Source organism: Littorina saxatilis, linkage group LG6, assembly GCF_037325665.1.
Source record: "Littorina saxatilis isolate snail1 linkage group LG6, US_GU_Lsax_2.0, whole genome shotgun sequence".
NCBI lineage: Eukaryota > Metazoa > Mollusca > Gastropoda > Littorinimorpha > Littorinidae > Littorina > Littorina saxatilis.
In genome coordinates this window covers 41,776,509-41,793,723 of record NC_090250.1, presented here as the reverse complement: position 1 = coordinate 41,793,723, position 17,215 = coordinate 41,776,509, and the positions used below count along the sequence as shown (strand labels likewise).

Genomic DNA, 17,215 nt, shown 5'->3' with positions numbered 1-17,215 from the left:
TTGGTTTGGTTTGGGTGTGCGGGGAGGGGGCGGAGGTTGATATTTAATATATTATTGGGGTGGGAAAATCAATTTAAAGAACAAATTGGATGTTGCGCACACGCACACATGCAAAAGGCAGAACACAATTGTAGGGTCTAGCTAGAATGCTTTTGATTACAGCAGAACAGAACAGGTTAAACAAAAAAAAACATTGTGCAGGTTATAGATGAAATATGATCACAGATACTGGCACTTAAGACAGGCGTTGAATGAACAAGCAACTTTTATCTTCATTTTTAATCTCTATTAATCATACTTCTCATGACAATATTAAAAGAAGAAAGAAGAATCAACAGTAAGGGTACAATTGTGAGTGTACTAATATTGGTTGTATGATGTGTTTGTGTATTGTGTGCAGGCAACTTTGGTTGTGTGAAGCGAGGTTTCCTTACTCTACCAGAACAGAAGGGAGACATCCTGGTGGCCATCAAAACCCTGCATAGTGAGTTGATAGAGCAGTACAGTTTACACAGAAACAGCAACAAACGAAGAAAGTCTACTGCAAGCCTGCTACATTTTGACAGAAATGTGATCACATTAACCCCTTGACTGCCTTATGACGGGTATACCCGTCATGCGCTTGTGCAGCCGCAGCGCCTTAGGACGGGTAAACCCGTCTTCTCCGTTCAGGAATTTTCCAGAAATGCTACGTCACTGCTGACACACAAATAGCAGCCAATGGCTTGGTAGGATACCTCATTCTCATGAATAAACATAAATGGTGATGCTGTTTTGCGTCTGAAGGCTATTTTCGGCCTTGGCGGGCAGGAAAGGGGAGAGAAAGCTCGACTCGTCAAAATGGCTAACGGTGACAGTCGACCGGGCCCTAGTAGGGAAAAACAAAGACGGACTGACGCTACAGGCTATGGATGATTATGGATACTGACAGGGGAAGGGGGAGATCTTCTTTCGGACGATTCGTTGGAAACAGGTAGATGACAGTGATTATGATCCTTTCTTGGAGCAAGCAAAACAGCCACCTGTGTTTGATCCACAGGCACTGGAAGATGCGCCGGACTGATTTTTCAAAAGTTCATATTTAAACATTATTATAAGCCAAACTAATTATCATTTCCATGTTTAGACACTAAAAACAGATTCTTGGTTCAATTTCCTTTAAAAATAACATAGGTTTTACTTACCTACCTACTGCCAGATTGGAGCTAGAATTTTTTGTGAATTATTACACCCCGAACTCCAAAATTCCCTGGCAATCAGGAATGCACATAAGTAAGTTTTGATTGGCAGCGAAAGGGTTAACATACTGATTGATCAGTGCAGTGGAACCTCCCAAACTCTGAGAAAATCGGGGTCTTAACCCTTTCGCGGCGTGTGAAACTAAAAGGAGAGAATTATTAAAATGGAGATAAGTTCACAGACATTATGAACAGAAACTCTGAAAAAGCAGGGTATTAAAAGGAAGGGAGTCTTAATATTGGGTTTGTCAAAAGTAGGGTTCCGCTATACAATAAGAGCAAATGCAGCAAAACGCCACAACAGCTACAAACGTATCAAATCTTTTCGGGAGATTAATCCCCAATCTTTTGCTGATGAGCACTCGGGAGACTTGAACCACTGCTAAAACAGCGTTGATTTAAAAGAGATCTTACGATATCATGATTACGTCTCTATCTCTTAGTGCCTTTGTATGTCAGTCAGTCAGTCAGCATCATTAGTCGTTATCATCATCATAATCACCATGCTCATGATTGTCGTCTTCGTCATCGTCATCATCATCATTATCATCATCATCATCATCATCATCATCATCATCATCATCATCCTCATTGTCGTCTCTTTCTCAAAGAACTGAAGTCAGGACGTTCTGTTTTGCAGACAACAATCCACGACCAATAGAACTGCAGAGCTTTTTGCAAGAGGCGCTCATCATGAAAGATTTTCACCATCAGAACGTATTGACGTTGATTGGCATTTGCCTGAACCTTGATGATATGCCGCTAGTGGTCCTGCCCTTCATGAAACATGGAGATCTTCTCACCTACATACGTGATGAGAAAAATGTGAGGCTTACTATCATCATGTGCTGAGTATATAAAATTGTGTTTGATTTAGTTTGGGTGATACCAGCACGGTTGGCCTAGTGGTAAGGCGTCCGCCCCGTGATCGGGAGGTCGTGGGTTCGAACCCCGGCGGGGTCATACCTAAGACTTTAAAATTGGCAATCTAGTGGCTGCTCCGCCTGGCGTCTGGCATTATGGGGTTAGTGCTAGGACTGGTTGGTCCGGTGTCAGAATAATGTGACTGGGTGAGACATGAAGCCTGTGCTGCGACTTCTGTCTTGTGTGTGGCGCATGTTATATGTCAAAGCAGCACCGCCCTGATATGGCCCTTCGTGGTCTGCTGGGCGTTAAGCAAACAAACAAACAAACAAAAAAGTTTGGGTGATGCTGTAATATTCTTCTGTTGGGTTTGTGTTAGTGTTTTTCCTAATTTTATTTTTTACCCCTACTCAATTTTTACTTACCAATTAATTTGATAGCTAGATTAAATAAACCTGCTTTGTAGTTCTTTGGAAACAATTTTCAGTTCTTGTTCCTTTATTTAAAAGATTTGGGACTCCACCTACTGAATAGATTCATAACTGCATGACTGCATCAAATGTAGCGAATCTTTTTGTGTGATTAAACATTTGATTAAAATTGTATTTTATTTTACCATGCACATTTTCCTAACATTCCCAAATTATTTTCATTCTGCCTTGTCTCTTATTCATTTAAAAATTGGAGTATTTATTTTAGCCTGAATAATTGGAATTCACAAAGACTTGTTTTTTGCATGCATGCCCAAAGAGTTTTATTTGAAGAAAGCTGTTGAATTTTGCTTGAATTTGCTTTATCCTAATCCCTAACCAATGCAATTTTTGTTGACATTTTTGGTTTGGTTTGCATTGCAGCAACCCACAATTAAGGATTTGATTATGTTTGGCGTTGACATTGCTCGTGGAATGGACTATTTGGCCGGCCTCAAGTTTGTTCATAGAGACTTAGCCGCCAGAAACTGCATGTAAGTCTGCTTTCAGACACACTCCTTCCCGTGATAGTAGTTTGGCTCACCATGCATCCACGGTCTGGCACCGCTTTTATATGGGTGGAGACAATCCCTCCACTTGGTCACATACCGGGGCTCGCAGTGGAGTGGTGGTAAGACGTCGGCCTCCTAATCGGGAGGTCATGAGTTCGAATCCCGGTCGCTGCCGGCTAGTGGGTTAAGAGTGGAGATTTTTCCAATCTCCCAGGTCAACTTATGTGCAGACCTGCTAGTGCCTTACCTCCCTTTGTGTGTACGCGCAAGCACAAGACCAAGTGCGCACGGAAAAGATCCTGTAATCCATGTCAGAGTTCGGTGGGTTATAGAAACATGAAAGTATCCAGCATGCCTCCCCCGAAATCGGCGTATGCTGCCAGAATGGCGGGGTAAAAACGGTCACACACGTAAAAAAAACTACTCGTGCTAAAAAAACTAGTGAACGTGGGAGTCTAAGCCCGTGAACAAAGGAGGTCACATTCCAAAAATGAGCAGCCTAGGTGCTCTCTGTGCAAACTGGACATTTCCTGATAAATTGGATTTTTCTTTTGAAGAAAAAAAATGTCAACTGGCCACTGCAAGAAATCTCAGTGATGATGTTTGGTTTGAGTCCAAGTGGAGGGATGGTCTCATCCCATGTAAAAGCCTGGCGAGATCTGTGATGGTCTAATCCCATGTAAAAGCCTGGCCAGATCTGTGATGGTCTAATCCCATGTAAAAGCCTGGCCAGATCTGTGATGGTCTAATCCCATGTAAAAGCCTGGCGAGATCTGTGATGGTCTAATCCCATGTAAAAGCCTGGCGAGATCTGTGATGGTCTCATCCCATGTAAAAGCCTGGCCAGATCTGTGATGGTCTAATCCCATGTAAAAGCCTGGCCGGATCTTAGATGGTGAGCCCAACTGTTTTCATGAGAAGTAGTGTGACTTTAAACTTCAAGTTTACTTTGTTACAGGAAATTGCAATGAAACAGTAATAACACTTAACAATATTCACAAAGATCAGGGTAATGCTAAAAGTGTGTGGCTGGTCTGCCAAGCAATAATAGATTGAACATGGTTATGTATGTGGGTAAACTGTGTGCAATGTAATATTCAGATGTCAGGAACACTGTTGAAGCAAATCTGGTAAACCAAAGAAAGTAAGGATAATGTAAATCGGAAATGAGAAGAAAAAAAGTATTGAAGAATTTTTTGTGTCTTTCCATCCAGGCAGGAAAGGATTTGAATTTAGTGTTCAATCCAGCTTTTAAATGTGTTTTGTTTGTTTGTGGATGGGGTTGTTTCTTGTATACTAGAACCTTTTTCTTTCTCTCTCTCTCTCTCTCTCTCTCTCTCTCTCTCTCTGTCTGTATCTCTGTGTGAGTATGTGTGTGTGTGTGTGTGCGCACATGTGTGTGCACATGTGTGTGTGTGTGTGTGCATGCGTGTGTGATATTTCAACAGTTTGAAAGCCAATTCTTTTCTTTGATTTGTTATTGATTTTTTGTTTTGCTCTTAGCTTTGTTCGGTTGTCATTCCATTTTTCAGCCTCATATAAATTTGATTTCCTCATATTACAAACAGTATAGTATAATCATTGAAGCAGTGATGTATTGAATTGCAAATGTTGGTGCAATTGAAACCAGGAATGGAGTATTTATACAAAGAGATACAATTAAGGAACAATTTTTCACTGAAAATCCTTTTTTTCATACTAACTTATTTCATGAGGTGTCCAATACATGTACTGAATATGTAATTGCATGCATGCACAACAATACCGTATTAAAACTATCAAACTTTCTTTGTGAAGAAATTCTGAAACAGACAGAATGATAATGTTTCAAACTAAAGACTCAATGCAAACTATAATAGCTTGAATCCTGAACGTCCCTATGGCGGTTTCCCAGGGAAAAAGAACTAATTAAAGCGCAGAAATGTTAGAAGAACTGTAGCATTGAAACTCTTGATAAACATGCACAGACTCTAAGCCCCAAGACTGCACGTGGTTATCGGAAGTTTCAGTGGTCTGGCTAATTAAAAATGTGCTATAATGTTGTTTCTGGGCATGGTAAATTTCTTGTTCTCAGAGAACATGGACATAGAGGAGCTTAGACTTGAATGAATGGAATGTTTAAAAAAAAAATGCATTACAGAACATATTCACTTCCCATTATAGAGTTGATAATTTAACAAAAATAACCACAAAGGTCTTTATTGAATGGAATGTTGGATAAAATGCATTACAGAACATACACTTTGATAGATTTGATTTACTAAACCCATGGTAACAAACTCATTACAAATTTTAACCCTCAGGGTGAAGTCGCCCTGCGACATAATGTTCAACCCTATTTGACAGGCTAGACGAAGAGTTCCGCGTACGAGTGGCTGACTTTGGGCTGGCGCGTGACATCTACGAGAAGGAGTACTACAGCTCTGAGAACAAGAAGGCTAAGCTGCCGGTCAAGTGGATGGCGCTGGAGAGTCTGGAGAAAGGCACCTACAGCTCCAAGACCGATGTGGTCAGTCTGGTCACTTAGCTGTTCATCTCACTAGCCTTTTGTTACTGGTAGTTTAAGTTAGCAACAAGCGCATATTTCGGCTTGTGCGAAAGGTACAGTTCAGTTGGTAGCATGCTGGCTTTGAAACCAGTTTGTCGATTTCGGCATGGGTTCAAACCATGGTTCAATCAGGAATGTAATTTTTAGAGTCAACAACAATGACAGCATAGTAAATTGTTTGTGCAGGTTTTGCCCAAACTTCAGAATGAGTCTTCATGCTGTATTTCTTTTTGGGTTCACTTCCCCTTCAGACTTACAGAGTAATCAATGAGCCCCCCCCCCCCCCCCCCCCCCTTTTAAGACTGCCAAAAAGATGAGAAAATTAAGTCTGATAAAAGGAGGAGGTCTCATAATGGAAGTTAATTTACAGAAGTATGAACACGACATTTTAAAAGTCACAGTCTTATAAATTAGGAGTCTTAATTCGGGTGGGTCTAAGGGGTTTTCACTGTACTTCAATAGAAGAAGGGTATTATAAGCATGACAGAAATGTGGGCTGTTTTTCAGTGGTCATATGGAGTGGTACTGTGGGAGCTGCTGACAAGAGGAGTGACGCCTTACCCAGAGGTGGACAACTGGGACATCATTCGTTACCTCAAGGCTGGACGACGCATGCCGCAGCCCAACTACTGTCCAAACATGCTGTAAGCATTATCACCTGTCAAGATTCTACAGAAATAATGTTCTACTCCTGTCTGCTCACCCTGTCTCTGTGTCTCTTTTTTTCTCTCTCTTTCCATCTTGTTCTGTTCCTCTCTCTCTGCTCCTCTGTTTCTCTCTCTCTCTTTCCTTCCTATGTCTCTCTCTTCCTCTCTCCTTTTTACATTTAGTCAAGTTTTGTCTAAATGTTTTTTTCTCTTCTCCCCTCTTCTCTCTCGCATCCTCTTTTTCTTTCTCTCCCTATTTCTCTTTCTTTCCCTCCCCTCTCTCTTTCTTCCCCTCCCCCTCTCTCTCTCTCTCTCCCCCTCCCCCCCCCCCCCCCCCCTCCCATCACTGTGATGGAGCAGTTGAGAACCGAATACACCAACAGGGTGCAGTACCGGTAATACCAGAGGACCTCCTACTTCCCATCAATTAGTGTGAATTTCCTGTTTCAGCTATACTCTCATGATACAATATATTAACTTGTAATACCAGACGACCTACTTCCCCATAGTTTGTGTTGTTTTCCTGTTTCAACAGGCAATCCAATTCTCCGCGATTTCGTGGATTTCCGTTAAAGGAAAAAAAACCAAAACAACAACAACAAGAGGCGAAGCCTTCAAGGCTCACGTAAGAAATCGACAAACAGTAACACAAACTCAATCACTCCGTCACACATACACACACACACACACACACACACACACACACACACACACACACACACACACACACACACACACACACACACACACACACACACACACACACACAGTAAGCATAGGTGAAACTGTGCAAGAAAGCGAGACCCTGGATCTGCCAACTAGTCTCGGCCCGCTCACAATAACAATGACCGAGACTTTCAGTAATTCCTTTGCGTGACGTCTAACCCTCTTACGTCATAATGTGACGTCTTCAATCACACACGTCAAACACTTTTGACCGAGACGTAATCTTCTTATGCGAGCTTTATCCATAGACTCGGAAATGTTAAAGTTTCTATCACACACACACGCACGCACGCACGCACGCACGCACGCACGCACGCACAGACAGACAAAGTTTATCATCGCATAGGCTACACTTACGTGAGCCAAAAACTACATGCAAAAAAAAGATATCAAATAAACAAAGTGAAGTAAGCACTCTTTATGCATACGACATGTATAATGGAGTAAGTGAGAGTTATACGGAACCTTTCTCCTGGCATCTGAGAGAATAACAAGCATTGAAAGGAACAAGCGACTTTCATCCTCAATAAAGGATAATCATCGCAAGCTCATATGCTCATTATTCTCCAAGGCACTCTAACTAACACTTGCGTACACAGTCATACACAAGAACAAGCATTTATTCTCAACCGGACATAGTCCTTAGATCAAGACTGGTTTTAAACAGTACAAACACATGCATTGTTACAGGGTCGCCTCAAAAGTATCAGTGAGAATCTTAAACGAAATGAGGCAGAGCGTTGTTAAGATATCAAATAACCAAAGGGAAGTAAGCACTCTTTATGCATACGACATGTGTCATGGAGCGTGCCAGGAAGAAGGTTCCATATAACTCTTACTGACTCCATGACACATGTAGTACCGTAAAAGTCGACCTATAAGACGCACCTGGGTATAAGCCGCACCCCCCGATTTTTAAAAAAAATTTAGAAAAATCCATACACAAGCCGCTCCGGCATACAAGCCGCGCCTAGAAGCAAAGTTCAAGTCAAGAAACATCGAAAGTCAACGAAAAAAAAACCACACACACACAAAAACGAACCGGCTAACTTGTCAGTTTTTCACTTTACTTTCAGCATCAGATGTTGAGTGATTCACAGAACTCTGGACTATCAAACAGTCCTCTCGTCCTGCACACAGCACCTGTAGTTAGTTCTGTAAATCACTCAACATCTGATGCTGAAAATCCGCTGAAGTCGGACTCCTCAGTGTCGGAGATGAACAAGTTCAGAATGGCTTCTGGCACAGAGTCACCGGAAGTGTCACTCTCGGCCCCACTGTCAGTGGCTGTCGTGTTGTCTGTCGCGTCGTCTGCTCCAGTGATGATCTCAGCCTTTCTGAAGCCGTTGATGATCGTTGACTTTTTGACAGCATCCCAAGCTTTCAGGACCCACTGGCACACATCTGCAAAGGTTGCTCTACGCATGCGGCCAGTCTTTGTGAATGATTTCTCGCCATCCACCATCCACCTCTCCCACTCATCCCTCATCACCACTTTGAAGGGCCGGTTCACACTGATATCGAGGGGTTGCAGGTACTTTGTTGTGCCACCCGGGATGATAGCGATGATGGAGTTGGTGGCAGTGACTGACTTTTTGACCTTCTCAGTGATGTGTGCACGCATGCTGTCCATGACTAACAGAGCTTTAGTGCGACGGAAGAAACCCCCTGGCCTTTTCCCATAGCATTCTGTCAGCCAGGTGTCCATCATCTTCTCATCCATCCACCCCTTCTTGTTAACCTGCACGACGATCCCCTTCGGAAACTTTTCTTTCGGCATTGTGATTCGCTTGAAAATCACCATCGGCGGAAGCTTTTCACCCGAAGCCGTGCACGACAAAACACAGGTGAAGTGTGTTTTTTCATGTCCCGTTGTTTTCAGTGCCACAGAAGACTCGCCCTTTTTGTTTACTGTGCGTGTCAATGGAAGGTCAAAGGTCAACGGAACCTCATCCATATTTATGATGTTCTGTGGGCCAATCAGATTCTCAGCTACCTGCTCTTGTGCGTAGTTTCGAAATGACATCATTTTCTCCTGGAAGTCTGGCGGCAGCTGTTGGCACAAAGTTGTACGTGCACGCAGTGACAGACCTTTGCGCCTCAAAAATCGGCAACACCAAGATTGACCGCCTTTGAAGTCGTCTATCTTCAGACGTGTTGCAATGGTGCGTGCTTTCAGACAAAGCTGAACAGTTGAAACACCGCGACCATCCGCACGTTGTGTGTTGACCCAGTCCTCCATTTCGTTTTCTAATTGTGGCCAGCGTGCCTTGCAACCACGGAATGCTTTTGTGGATTTCTTGCATTTCACAAGTTCGCCTCGTTGCTTTCGCCAACGCCTAATCATGCTTTCATTGACGCCGATTTGTTGAGCAGCAGCGCGATTGCCTTTTTCAACAGCCAAGTCTATGGCTGCAAGTTTGTAGGCTGCATCATAGGCCTGCCTCCGTGTTTTCGGCATCGTGGTTATACGTTGCTTTGTTGAGTCACTTGAGTAAAAGTGACTCTATGTAATCGGTCAGTGTTAGTCTGTCCGGCTGGCCGTCCGGCCGGCCGTCCGGCCGGCCGTCCGTAGACACCACCTTAACGTTGGACTTTTCTCGGAAACTATCAAAGCGATCGGGCTCATATTTTGTTTAGTCATGACCTCCAATGACCTCTACACTTTAACGATGGTTTCGTTGACCTTTGACCTTTTTCAAGGTCACAGGTCAGCGTCAAAGGAAAAATTAGACATTTTATATCTTTGACAAAGTTCATCGGATGTGATTGAAACTTTGTAGGATTATTCTTTACATCAAAGTATTTAAATCTGTAGCTTTTTACGAACGTTATCAGAAAAACAAGGGAGATAACTAGCCTTTTCTGTTCGGCAACACACAACTTAACGTTGGGCTTTTCTCGGAAACTATAAAAGTGACCGGGCTCAAATTTTATGTGAACGTGACTCATTGTGTTGTGAATAGCAATTTCTTCCTGTCCATCTGATGCCTCATATAATATTCAGAACTGCGAAAGTGACTCGATCGAGCGTTTGCTCTTCTTGTTTTAGGAGATGTGCGTGTTGCTGTTCTCTGTAGTAGCAATGCGAAGTGATCGATCAAATTTAGGAAAAAATGTAAGGCTTCTTTTTAAGCCTACTGTCTATATGATACTTACCGAGACAGTACTATTCTTGCACATTATCTATTATAGGCCGAAAAAATTGGACAAAACGCTGAGTGGGTACAATTATCTCCCATAACCATGCGCCACCGTGGATCCCAAGCACTGTCCGAGTGCTTCCCCCTTACAGGATGTAGGTGGCGCGTCCTCTTTCTTTATGAGCTGCAGACCCTCAAAAAGCCCATAACATATCAAGAGGGGAGGCGGGAGGGAAACTCTAATAGTACTGTCTCGGTAAGTATCATATAGACAGTAGGCTTAAAAAGAAGCCTTACAGTCAATATAACACTTACCTCGACAGTACTATTCTTGCACAGAATACCAGAGTGGTGTGAGGGTGATATGTAGAGTATTAAACTCCTTAATCAAAATCACTTAAATCCAAGGATTAAGATACCCAGGCAATTTTCGAACAGTACTACCGTAAAAGAAAATATACCCAAGAAACATACCTTAGACTGACGTGACCATGCTGGCAACCACTGCTGTGTGGTGAACTCAATGTCAAAGTCCAGGCCACTCAAAGCTTGAATACCACTGAGTCTACGGCAAGTGGCTAAAGCGATGAGGAACAATTAGTCTTAAAAATCAGCAACTTGATACTGATGCCTGCCAGGGGTTCAAACTCATTGCTACGCAGGAGTTTGAGGACCAGAAAGACATCCCCCTTGGGAAATGAAACCCGAGGTTTAGACACCGCTGCATTGCTAATACCCGAAAGGACATTAGCGATGAGGGAGGACCTGATCAAGTGTTCAGATCTGCGACCAGTAGCGGCCGCAATCGTGGAAGCGATGGCAGATCTGTATCCAAGAAGAGTCTTAGAAGAAAGACTCTTCTTTTGATACACTTCCACCAGGAAGTTGGCCAAGTCCTGTGTTGAGGGATAAAGCGGCTTTATCCCCTTGGACAAGGCGAAGGTGGCCCAAGCTCTCCAGCGTAAGTCGTAGAGCTGATTAGTTGATCGCCTCTTAGCGTTCAAGGAAAACTCTACTGAACTCTTGTGCAATCCTAGTGCAAGCAGTTTGGAGCGCACAAGAGCCATGCGGTCAAGCACAGACTCTCTGGACGTGGATGAGGGAGGCATGATCGAGGCTGGAGCAGACCTCCCCCGTCCAGATCCAGAGGTAGAGGGTCTACGTGGGTGAGACCGCGAAGATCTGGAAACCACGGAGCTGTTGGCCAGTAAGGCGCGACCAAAATCAGTCTTGGTCGTTCCTGCAGATATTTTGCCAGCACCCTCGGAATCAGAGATGTCGGGGGATAGGCGTAAGCATCGAGGAGCCTCCACAAGAGAGTGAATGCGTCCAAGTGGAACGCATTCATGTCTCGAAAGGGGCTGACGTACCTGGGAAGCCGAGCGCTGAATCGAGTTGCGAACCGATCGATCAGAGGACGGTCCCACCTTGCCCACAGACGCTGTAGAACGTTGTGAGCGATGGTCCATTCTGTGGAGAGAACCTGATCGCCCCGACTGAGAATGTCGGCCAGGGCGTTCATTTTCCCCGGAACGAACTGGACTGACATCCGGACCTGATTGGTCTGGCACCAGAGCAGAATCTCCTCCGCCAACAGGGAGAGGGACCGAGAATTGGTGCCCCCCTGGTGGCGAAGGTAAGCTAAGCATGTGGTGTTGTTGTCCCCGTTGAAAATCAGAGGGGCCAAGGACAGGCCGAATGGGAGGGCCCGAAACTCGAACACTGTGCCCTCCCAAACGAACCGGAGCAGATGTCGGTACCCCGGGGCCACCAGGATGTGGAAGTAAGCATCCTGGAGGTCCCAGACATGGCCCAAACGTTTGGCCGGATGACCAACCGGACCGACGAAGGGGTTTCCATCTTGAACTTGCACCTGTGAAGGTACAAGTTCAAGGTGGAGAGGTCCAACACCGGCCTGAACCGGCCGTCCTTTTTGGGGACGGTGAACAGGCGGGAGCAGAACCCCCGAGAAGGCTGAGAAAGGGGGTAGACCGCCTTCTTCTCGACCAACGAGTTCACCTCGTCCTGAAGAGCCTGCCATCTGGCAGGGTCTCGAGGAGGGGGGAACGTCCAGGGTAGAGCGGACAATGGAGGTTGTGACGACAGCGGTAGAGAAAACCCCGACCACACCACCCTCAAGAAAAACTGGTTGGAGACCAGTCTGCCCCACATGCCGCGGGCCCGAAAAAGGGAACCGACGGACGAAAGAGGGGCAACTTGAGGGGGCGTCAACGTAGGGCCGGGACTCACTGAAAATTCTGCTGGCGGGCAGGCGCAGGCTTGCGACCACCCCCCCTGGTGGTGGTGCTTCCCCTTACCTGTCTGAGCACCCTTCGTCTTGCTTGGGAACGCAACAGGCGCCTAAGAGGAGGAAGAAGGAGGCAGTGAAACTGGCTTCTTCTTCTTCTTCTGAGGCTGGGAGCTGGAGGTGACTGTAGCACTTCTCTTACTCCCCGCCGCCGTCGCCGAAGCAGCGAGGCCAACCATCAGAGAATCAGTGTTCCTCTGGCGTGTGGACTCCACCACAGAACGAACAGTGTCCGGATGAAAGAGGGAAGAAGGCTGAGGAAACGTGTTCCTCAGACTCTTCCTCATATCCGGAGGCACTATAGAAGTAGGCAGAAAATGATCACGGAACAGGGCCAATAAAGTGGACCCGTGTTCCAATGGCCAATTCTGCCGCAGACGTCACGCACGATCGCACGGCATGCAAAGCCCGATCCACTCGAACCGTGTCAAGGACCCGAGTGGAATCGGACTCTGCCCGATCGGGAGGGTTCAACAGTGTGGACAGCGTGCTCATCCATGTCAAGGCCTGTGATTGGGCCTCGACTGTGGAAGAAACGGTGGCCTCAAGATTGTGGAACGAAGCAGAGCTCAGTTCCACCTTCTTGACCGAAGGCACCTCCCCAACGAACACATCACCGTCAGCCCCACCCTAAACACTCGAAGTCTGGAAAGGGAGAGTTCGAGAGTCAAAGGGAAAAGGGAGGGACGGAACAGATTGGACACGAGGAAACAGTGGAGGTGCGCCTCCCAAAGGAAAGCATGGCACTGAACCCGCGTCCTCCCGAGGAACATAGGTCGCGTTTGCACGTGAATCTGTACTCCTCAGGCGATGTGCTGCCGCTTCCACCGTGGCACTAAGACTAGGGTGGAACGCGAATTGCCGGCGGACGGATCGTTCATAAAACGAGCCGCCGGCAGACGCGGCGTGAGCCTCCCACGCCCGGGCCGAAGCGGACTCAAAGGACGAGAGGGCGTCTCAGGGAAGGACGTCCTGAAACTGTTCAAACGTCCTTCTAGCTGTGCGAGGACGAGCCTCCTGCCTCTCGTCCTCAGACCCCGGGTCCAGGTCCTGTGTGTCAACACTAGACGACAGACGCTTAAGAGAGGCATCCGTGACGTCAAGACGCCGCGTGATGTCTGTCATGTACTGTTGGAAAGTACGAAGCATAGCTTCGGAAGTTCCATCAGAAACCGGCAAGGGTAGAGGATCAGTGTTAACCTCAGGGCGACCCTGATCCTCCTCCCTATCGTCCTCCGACTCACTCTCCTCTTCACTTCCCGACAACTCCTCAAAAGCAGGAGTGTAGGGAGCTTGAGGGGGAAGAGCCGAAAGCGATGAAGCAGGCTGTGAAGAAACGCCCACAGAAGCAAGAGGCTGCGAAGACCCCTGCCCCAAAGACGAAACGTCTCCAGCAGCCGAAGGGGGAGAAAAACAACAACCCTGCGACTGTTGGGTCAGCCCAGCCAACGAACCCCCGCCATTTATAGACTGAACAGGAACCCATCGGGTCTGATCAGAAAAGAAATGGTCCGGTCCGGTCGGGGGTGCCGATCCGGTCCGGTAGGGTGGTCCGGTGTTCCGGTCCGGTGCCGGACCATCCGGAGGTCCCGTTCGGCACCGAACCATCGTACCCACAGAAGTGTTCGGGTGGTTAGGTCCGGACGTGGACATACCGTACCATACGGACCCGTGGTCCGGTATGGTCCGGTTCGGTGCCAGACCATCCAGACCAACAGAGGTGGTCGGGTGGTCCGGCACCGGGCCATCCGGACCCGTAGGTCCGGACCCGTAGGTCCGGTACCATCCGGAGGTCCTGTTCGACATCGAACCATCCGTACGCACAGAAGTGTTCGGGTGGCTCGGTCCGGGCGTGGACGTACCGTACCATCCGGACCCGTAGGTCCGGTTCGGTGCCAGACCATCCGGACCAACAGAGGTGGTCGGGTGGTCCGGACCGGTCCGGTAGGGTGGTCCGGTGTTCCGGTCCGGTGTTCCGGTCCGGTCCCGTACCATCCGGAGGTCCCGTTCGGCACCGAACCATCCGTACCCACAGAAGTGTTCGGGTGGTTCGGTCCGGACGTGGACACACCGCACCATCCGGACCCGTAAGTCCGGTGGTCCAGTGCCAGACCATCCGGACCAACAGAGGTGGTCGGGTGGTCCGGTCCGGACCGGACCACCGGTCCAGTACCGGACCATCCGGACCCGTAGGTCCGGTCCGGTCCCGTACCATCCGGAGGTCCCGTTCGGCACCGAACCACCCGTACCCACAGAAGTGTTCGGGTGGCTCGGTCCGGACGTGGACATACCGTACCATCCGGACCCGTAGGTCCGGTTCGGTGCCAGACCATCCGGACCAACAGAGGTGGTCGGGTGGTCCGGACCGATCCGATAGGGTGGTCCGGTGTTCCGGTCCTGTGGTCCGGTCCCGTACCATCCGGAGGTCCCGTACGGCACCGAACCATCCGTACCCACAGAAGTGTTCGGGTGGTTCGGTCCGGACGTGGACCTACCGTACCATCCGGACCCGTAGGTCCGGTGGTCCGGTATGGTCCGGTTCGGTGACAGACCATCCGGACCAACAGAGGTGGTCGGGTGGTCCGGTTCGGACCGGACCACTGGTCCGGTACCGGACCATCCGAACCCGTAGGTTCGGTCCGGTCCCGTAGCATCCGGAGGTCCCGTTCGGTACCGAACCATCCGTACCCACAGAAGTGTTCGGGTGGCTCGGTCGGACGTGGACATATCGTACCATCCGGACCCGTAGGTCCGGCATGGTCCGGTTCGGTGCCAGACCACCCGGACCAACAGAGGTGGTCGAGTGGTCCGGCCCCGACCGGACCACTGGTCCGGTACCGTACCATCCGGACCCGTAGGTCCGGTGGTCCGGTGTGTTCCGGTTCGGTGCCAGACCACCCAGACCAACAGAGGTGGTCGGGTGGTCCGGTCCCGACCGAACCACTGGTCCCGTACCGTACCATCCGGACCCGTAGGTCCGGGGGTCCGGCAAGGGCCAGAGGTACTGTCCCGCACCGGACCCTAAGGTCCGGTACGGTCCCGTACCATGGGTCCCGTCCGGACCAAACCCGGAGGTCAAGTCCAGTCGGGACCCGTGGGTCCGGTTCGATCCCGACCCGTAAGCCTGGAACGTTCCGGACCCTTGGTCCGGACCATCCGTCACCCGAACACCAGACGCTAAGGAATGGCGTGGGGTCAAGACGGTCCGGTCGGAGGTGTCGGTCTGAGCAACAGAAACAATGTTCCCGTCGCCCTGACCATTCGACAGAAGTACCACGTTCTGTCGAACACCTCCACGTCCAGTAACTAGTCGGCCGGAGCGTCTTAACAAGAGGGACAGCCACCAGTCACACGGACGTCAGAGGGAACCGTAGTAGCAGTGGTCGTAGGCACGAAGCCTGAAACCCCTGCCCCCACAGGACCGCCCTGAACGGGGTCAATTCGCATCCCAACCCCAGCGGGGAGGGAATTCAGAGACCCCGTCATCTCCTCCGATCTCCCCCCCCCAGGAGGCCGAAACTACTGTCGAAACAGCAGCAGACGACCCAGCGAGGGAGTTCAGAGGAGGACCCGTGTCCCTCCTGGCTTCCACAGCGGTGGAAACCGAGGAGGGCACAGGAGAGGCACCGGAAAAAGGAAGATTTTAATGCCAACTGCACCCGGTGTTCCCAGGCGGTCACCCATCCAAGTACTAACCGGGCCCGACGTTGCTTAACTTCGGTGGTCGGACGAGAACCGGTGTTTACAACGTGGTATGGCCGTTGGCTGTCAAAACCTGAGTCTCTCCAGTAGCCCCTAGATCGGATTCACCAACCCCCAAAGAGGGTTGGGAATCGACCTGCCCCCGGATTCGAGCCAGGGAGGAGAAGGAAACCTTCCCCCCAGGCTTGAAACCGGGAGGAGCTGAAGCCTGAGACTGAGGGCCGGACAACGGCGTCGAAGGGGGGGAAGCCTGTTCCACTGAAGGAGAAGGAGAAAGAAGCTTTTTCTTTCTCCTCGACCTTCCCCGAACCTTCGACGGCGCAGCCCCGCCCGAAGTCCCAGGCTCAAGCCCAGCCTGTTTGAGCAAGCTCGCATTGAGCTTGCTCAAACAGGCTTTCTCCGCCCTCCCTCGCCGCAAACGCAAAGCGTTTGGGGAGGGAGAGTCGGAGCGCCGAAAGATCCCCTTCTCCGTGCGTAAAACATGACGCTGGGCGCCCGGAGAAGGGTTGCCCCCGGCAGACTCTGGTTCCGTAGAACCAGAGCCCAAAACAGGACGAGACATCCTACCTCGCCCTGTACGTACCCTTAAAGACCGAGAATTAACAAAATTCAAAGAAAATTTAGGTCAATACTCAAGTGAATGCGGCGAAACGAGAAGCAGACGACCGGTCACCACGAAGTAGGACGGGAGGCACGCCGAGTCCGCCACACAAAAACGGAGGCACAAGTTGAAGGAAACACAACGTAGCCTCAAGCCAGAAGTGGAATAACACACAATAATCCAACAGGTGATAGTCCACACAGAAAAGAAGCCTCTTAGTCCAAAATAATCCGGGAGCGTAGCAGAAACACAGCCGGTCTGACACGCGCGAAAAAAGAAAGAGGATGCGCCACCTACATCCTGTAAGGGGGAAGCACTCGGACAGTGCTTGGGATCCACGGTGGCGCATGGTTATGGGAGATAATTGTACCCACTCAGCGTTTTGTCCAATTTTTTCGGCCTATAATAGATAATGTGCAAGAATAGTACTGTCGAGGTAAGTGTTATATTGACAAG

The 17,215-nt window shown here is 48.8% G+C and overlaps 1 protein-coding gene and 1 non-coding gene across 2 annotated transcripts in view; one reads left to right on the top strand and one right to left on the bottom strand.

Moving 5' to 3' along the window:
• The window catches only part of LOC138969245 (hepatocyte growth factor receptor-like), a gene marked incomplete in the record, with an annotated part of 40,920 nt that overhangs the window by 14,749 nt on the left and 8,956 nt on the right, over window positions 1-17,215 (top strand). The window contains 5 exon segments of the mRNA XM_070341991.1: window positions 401-484; window positions 1,879-2,063; window positions 2,957-3,066; window positions 5,431-5,593; window positions 6,140-6,276. Of these exon segments, the coding sequence (XP_070198092.1) occupies window positions 401-484; window positions 1,879-2,063; window positions 2,957-3,066; window positions 5,431-5,593; window positions 6,140-6,276 (679 nt within the window).
• Window positions 16,104-16,222, bottom strand: LOC138969992 (5S ribosomal RNA). The gene has a single exon (XR_011456776.1). It is a non-coding gene; the product is annotated as a 5S ribosomal RNA (ribosomal RNA).